The sequence below is a fragment of the Trichechus manatus genome, unplaced genomic scaffold (assembly GCF_000243295.1).
Source record: "Trichechus manatus latirostris isolate Lorelei unplaced genomic scaffold, TriManLat1.0 scaffold00253, whole genome shotgun sequence".
NCBI classification, from domain to species: Eukaryota; Metazoa; Chordata; class Mammalia; order Sirenia; family Trichechidae; genus Trichechus; species Trichechus manatus.
The window spans coordinates 1435278-1442365 of record NW_004444189.1 but is presented as its reverse complement, the minus strand read 5'-3'; the positions used below and the strand labels follow the sequence as shown (position 1 = coordinate 1442365).

General features: G+C 38.7%; 1 protein-coding gene across 1 annotated transcript in view; it reads right to left on the bottom strand.

The window, feature by feature from the left end:
• Nucleotides 1-7088, bottom strand: part of ANKIB1 (ankyrin repeat and IBR domain containing 1) — a 129033-nt gene that overhangs the window by 97817 nt on the left and 24128 nt on the right. Inside the window, exon 3 of the mRNA XM_023724655.1 lies at nt 3303-3619. Coding sequence (XP_023580423.1) covers nt 3303-3619 — 317 coding nt within the window. The remainder of the gene's footprint in view (nt 1-3302; nt 3620-7088) is intronic.

The window sequence follows — 7088 nt, the reverse complement described above, 5'->3', positions numbered from 1 at the left end:
GCAATTAGGGTCACATAACAATGTATGTATAAATTTTTGTATGGGAAACTAACTTGAAATGTAAACTTCATTTAAACTATAACAATAAACAAAAAAGGAAGTCTTTCCTGCTCATCAAAGGAGTATGATACCATCTGAAGCTACCTAAAGACTAATACTCTAACAACTAAAGTTATATAGTGAGTTATATATTTTATTTATTTTATGTACTTATGCTAAAAAAATACTGTAAGATCTGTGAAAATTAACATAGAATTCCTTCGGAAACTCTTCTTGTTTAACTAGCAGTAAGCATTATCAAAAGTCATTCAAGGCCTAAGGCTGGGCAACTGTACAGTATATATAAGAAATTAAAGACAGCTTTATATAGGTAAAACAATATGTTGAAATTTCTTGATGAAAATTAGAATGAATGTAACAAAGGTATTTATAGGACTCTATTTGGGATGTGTTACATGTAAGTCAAGAGTCCCTCTGAATACAGAAAAATGAAAATAGTCATCAAATGGTATGGCTTATGCTGATGGATCAAACAGTTGAAATATACACATACACAACAAGCAAATCATCAGGCCTGCCCCACAGCACCACAGAATAAACCTGGCACTAAGTCTCCTTAGAAGAGGATGTGGAATGAGGGTATCATTGCCGATGTCAGATGGATCTTGGCTGAAAGTAGAGAATACCAGAAAGATGTTTACCTGTGTTTTATTTACTATGCAAAGGCATTCAACTGTGTGGATCACAACAAATTATGGATAATATTGTGAAGAATGAGAATTCCAAAACTCTTAATTGTGCTCATAAGGAACCTGTACGTAGATCAAGAGGCAGTCGTTTGAACAGAGCAGGGGGATACTGCATGGTTTAGAGCTGGGAAGGGTGTGCGTCAGGGTTGTATCCTTTCACCATACCTACTCAATCTGTATGCTGAGGAAATAATCTAAGAAACCGGACTATATGAAGAAGAACGGGGCATCAGGATTGGAGGAAGACTCATTAACAACCTGCAATATGCAGATGACACAACCTTCCTTGCTGGAAGTGAAGGAGACTTGAAGCACTTACTGACGAAGATCAAAGACTACAGCCTTCAGTATGGATTCCACCTCAACATAAAGAAAACAAAATTCCTCACAACTGGACCAATAAACAACACTCATGATAAACGGAGAAAATATTGAAGTTGTCAAGGATTTCATTTTACTTGGATCCACAATCAATGCCCATGGAAGCAGCGGCCAGGAAATCAAACAATGTATTGCATGGGGCAAATGTGCTGCAAAAGACCTCTTCGAAGTGTTAAAAAGCAAAGATGTCACTTTGAGGACTAAGGTGCACCTGACCGAGCCATGGTGTTTTCAATTGCCTCATATGCATGTGAAAGATAGACAATGAATAAGGAAGACTGAAGAATTGTTGCCTTTGAATTATGGTGTTGGCAAAGAATACCAAATATACCATGGACTGCAAGATGAATGAATAAACCTGTCTTAGAAGAAGTGCAGCCAAAACGCTCCTTGGAAGCAAGGATGGTGAGACTCCGTCTCACATATTCCGGACATGTTATCAGAAGGACCACTCCCTGGAAAAGGACATCATATTTGGTAAAATAGAGGGTCAGCAAAAAAGAGGAAGACCCTCAATGACATGGACTGACACAGTACAACAATGGGCACAAATATAGCAATGATTTTAAGGATGGTGCTGGACCATGCAGTGTTTCATTTTGTTGTACATAAGGTCGCTATTGAGTCGGAACCGACTCGACAGCACCTAACAATAACAACTAATAACAAGTTTCCTCACTCAGAAAAAGATAATGCTGGTAAAAACATCACATTCAGTTTTTTTTTAAAAACAATTTAATAAGTATGACATTACAAATACACTTCAAAATCGACAACTACTAAAGTAATGCTTACAGAAAATTTTTGGAAGGAAGATATTAAAGCAGCAATTTAAGAACATTATTACTACTACCAAGAATAAGCTATTTTCCACCCTAACACACTTGAGAAATATGATACAGTCCTATTAGTAATGGGGAGTCACTACAGCAGGAATTCTTTCATAGGAGGTGGTCATGGAACAATATATAGACAGGCACTGCTATTACCACTTCTCCACCCCTAAGTCCAAGGATTTTAGAAAGAACAGCTTTAAAACATAGTTTCATGTAAATTACTGGTACTAACTAACTAGTAGGCAAGGGTGACACAAACCCAAAACATGAAATGACAAAGATTCTAAAAGATTAAGAAATATCATAAATAACAGTGAACTAAAGACACTATCATAAAGGTCCTAGAAGTGGAAAGAACACTTCAGATATACCAAAGAAATCATATAAATTGCTGTATCTTTTAATATGAGTAGGAAAATAAAGGCCATTTTTTTAAATATATTTATCAATTTAGAAGTATAAAGTATATATATATACACACACATATGTATATGTATATATAAATGTGTATCTGTGTGTACGTGTATAAAAAATACATATAAATGAACAACATTCAGATCTATTTTTAATCTGATTAAGATCATTGCTTTTCCAATAACAGAAGAAATTCTGCGATCCAGTCTATAATGGTCCCCGTGCATACTGAAATATACCTATATGAAAAAAGCTTACATGAGTTACGTCTGGTTTGACATGAATGTTGATAGCTGAGGAAAAATTTGTTCAGTTGTATGCACAGTCGTGATATTCTAAAGAATATATTTATATCTAGGTATGGAAAAATTTAAATATAGTATGTACTAGGGAGCACTTTAATGCACAATAAACAGAAAAAAAAATGACATTTTAAGATTACAAGTGCTTTTAATTACACCCCAATAAATGTATGCATTAATATTTGTTCCCTGCTTAGGGAATTGATCAACTTCAGATACTAGAGATATAGGCTTTACTTCTCAGTATCTGCCATATCTAACTGTATAAATTTTATATATTAACCATTAAAAATCAGAACAGTAGAATGTATCTCTACTAAAACTATCACTCTCAATATGATAGTGCTTAATTGATGATGGTTTATCTTAGGGGATGTTAGCAAATTTTTAATTGGTGTTGATTCCATTTTATTCCCAAGGCTGACTGTGTAGCTATGGGTTTTTTCCTTCTTTCCCTAAAACTAGCAAGTTACTTTATTTTAAAAGAGTTCCGATTCTTTTAAAACCACAAAAGGGAGAAAAATGATTAGTTAAATTAAGTGTTAAGACAAGCAAAACAAACTTGCTGATTATTACATACTACCAAGACACACATTTTACCATGATTTAAAAAAAAAAACAAAAAAAAAGTTTTACCTCTACACAGGTTTTCATCCCTGAGGCAGCAGCATAGTGCAGGGGTGTGTTTTTTTTGTTATCAACGGCATCAATAGCGGCTCTCTCATATTCCCCTTGGTCAAGTTTTGCTCCTTTCCATCTCAAGATCATCTGCAGACAATCTGCTCTTCTGAAATCATCTTCAGCAGGGCGTGCTAAGCGAGGATGAAGGGCTCCTTCAGATATCATAATTTGAGGTCCCATACACAACAAATGCATAGATGTTTCATTGTGCACATTCCGTTTATTCGGATTTCCATCTCTACCAAAAAGAAAAGTCCTAAAATGGTAAAGGAAAATAGAGATGAAAACCAGTTTTTTTTTTTGTTCCTATCTTGAAATAAGAATATAGAGAAGATAACCAATTTAAAAGATCGGTTCTATTTCTAAACTGACCACCCAATTTCTAGTGAAGTATTTAGTTCACAATATGTTGAACCACCTATTCTTAGTTAAAAAAAACTCCCATAATAATTTACAGCCTACGAAACCCTATGAGGCAGTTCTATTCTGCCCTACAGGATCACTATAAGTTGGAATTGACTAGATAGCACACAGCAACAACAATCTTTACAGGAAAAGATTTTTTCTCCCTTGGAGCTGTTGGTGGGTTTGAACCACAAACCTTTTGGTTAGCAGCGGAACATTTACCCATTGCGCCACCAGGGATCCTTTCTAGAACAATAATACTAAGAAAAACAAACTTGTCTATCTTTGTAGTACTTGCCAATGAAAGAAGGGAAGGGAAGGAAAAAGGAAAGAAGGGGAAGGCAAAATGATATGGAAGGGGGAAAAAGAGAAAGAGAAAAGCAAGGGGAAGGGGAAGGAAAGGTATAGAAAAGAAAGACAATATACAGACTAATATGTCAATAAGATAAACGCCTCAAGGTACATTATTGAACACTCTATACCCACTGATTTCCCCGCACTGTTTACTGTTCTGCCCTATTTCTCTTCCATACGTATTTATATAAGGATGGTAACAATTAAAATAAGGAAAGTAAGTAATGAATAAGCTTGAGATTAAATTTTAAATCTAAGAAAATTTCTCTGTTGGAAGGTAATCAGCTTGCCTTTGGCATAAGAAGGCACATAATTGCGTAGTACAATACTTTTAACGGGAGTAAGTTGTGACTAGTTCTAGCAGACCGAGATCTAATTCCATAGTGGTAGGCTTTACCAAATATAGGTCTAGGTGAGCTACCTTAATTACTGCCAAACCCAGATCTGAAGGCTGTGCTTAGCAGCTAATATATTATGAACTAGGGTCACAGGACTAATTAAAAAAAAAAAAAAAAACCCTTGCAGTCAAGTCGATTCCGACTCATAGTGAGCTGAGCCAATTCAGTGGCTATATAGGATACTGGGAATGGGTTGAGAAACACCTGCTACATATGATCAACCTATACTAGAAAACACACAAATACACTATGAAATGGGCACGCAAGTCAGAAACACACTCTCTGAAGATGAGTGGCTGCATTTACTGTGGAGAGCTCAGAGATCATTAGGATTCCTATGTCCAAGTCCACAAAAGCAGTGAGAAGAGAGCTGAGGTAAATCCTAAATTCGGTCACACTTGTATTGTATTTAGGATAGTTTCAGCTTAGAACACATGGCTCTGACAAAAGAAACTGACCAAAAGGAACTAGTATGGGCTCTTCCATTTGAATGAGTTAGCCAAGATGGAAAATCCTTACGAGAAAAAGGTTAAATGAGAGGTTCAGTCTAAGGCAGTAGCAAGTCCCAGACACTGGTTAGAACAACAACTCTGGATGTCTCTCCTGTTCTTACCATTCAAGACTGCAGAGAGCTCATTAGTATAAGCGTTTCAAAACCAGCCTGGTAGGTTTTTAACATCTGCATTTATTTGAATTTTGCTGGGAGTAGACATGAGTCTCTGGAGCAGGGATAGATGAATTACTATTACCTACTTATAATAACCATGCCAGTTCCTCATACCACAATTCTTCCAACTGGGGCGATACAATCAGAGCCATTATCAGATGTCACCCTACCTGTACTGGGGTCTGCGCTATAGGCAAACGTGGTAGGCAAAATAATGGCCTCCCAAAGATGCCTACTTCCTAGTCCCTGGAACCTGTGAATATGTTACCTGATGTGGCAAAAGGGACTTTGCAGATGCGATTAAGGATCATGAGATGGGAGGATTATCCTGGTTTATCGTAGTGGGCCCAATGTAATCACAAGAGTCCTTATAAATGGGAGGCAAGAGGGCCAGAGTCAGAGACAGACTGGAAGATGCTGCACTTCTGGCTTTGAAGATGGAAGAAGGGGCCACAAGTCAAGGAATGCAGGTGGTTTCTGGAAGCTGAAAAAGGCAAGGGGATGGATTCACCCCTAGAGCTTCTGGAAGGCACCCAGCCCTGCTGACAACTTGATTTTAGCCCAGTGAAACTCATTTCAGACTTTTGACATCCAGAAAAGCAAGATAATGAATTTATGTTAGTTTAAGCCTGTTACAGCAGCAATAGGAAACTAATACAGCAAGAAACCTCGAAAATAAGAATCTGGGAAGTTATATAGAATGGCTTGCACAGCAGATCTCCTTCCCTGTGGAGAGGCAGGGGAACGTATCCCTGAGTATAAACAAGCTCTCCTTGAGAAAGAATCTGGGTTCCTACCCTTTGGAATGTAAACATATGTCTCTAGGAGAAAGATAAGACTATCATCTCTGAGTTTTAAAATCTAGGGATATGTCTCTAGGTCTTATCCACCATCACCCACCCCAATTGTAAACACATACCTTCTGGAAAGTAAAATTCTCCAGAGTTCTCAATTTCTGTTTAGTCATAGTTTAACTTCCAAGGCTTGTCTATTAGCCTAGGTCCCAAGTCTCAGTATGATTTGCTCAGAAACCTAACCATACATACTTTCTCTACAGTTCTACATAGCTTTTATGGACTTCTGACACCTCATTTCCCCCAGTACTTGTGTAGGCTCTCCATTGCCTGCTCTGTTTGGTTTCCTAGGAATTGACTCAGACTAGCTAGGCAAAGCCAATCCTATTTAGAAGTCTGCAGGGCAGTGGGTTTCTCTTTATATATGGTCTTTCTGGTTCAGGGTTTGTAGTTCTGCTAAGATGATTTGCTAGGCCACAATCTTCCAAAGGGATTGCTTAGTCTACTATGCAAATAAGGTGTGTAAAACCCCTGCAGGGATTGGTCAATTACTATGCAATCTAGGTGGCTGTGGCCTACCAAGAGGATTGGTCAGTTTTGTCATCCCGCTAGGCTTCAGTCAATTCCACAGAGGTTAAGAGGGGCCTCACTACCATCAAGAAGAAAAGTCGGGAGTGGAGTGTGTCCTTTAGACCCAGGGTCCGAGCACTAACAGCCTGCTAGACTCAGGAGACAGAGTTGTAACACTGGTGACAGTGAGACTGCAAAAGGTGGCGCAGTGGCACTAGGGGCAGTGGAGCAACACAGTTGCAGTGAGCTTCCTGACCCATGGAGCGAAAGAGCTTGGTGCCTTTGGGCAGTGTGGGGAGTCTCCACACACTTCTCAGCGGAGCTAGGCTTGCCAACTCATGGAACAAAAAAGCTGAACACCTTTGGACAAGGGGTTTGCTGGTGGAGTGGGATGCCTCCAGGCACTTACTGGCTAAGCTAAAGAGTTGTAACACTTGCCTGAGCAGCGCAAAGCCCAGGCCCAAGTGGAGGGGCCCAGTGGCAGTAGCAGCTAAGGGCAGTCTTGGTTGGAAGAAGGGCTTTGAGCTGGTTCTGCCC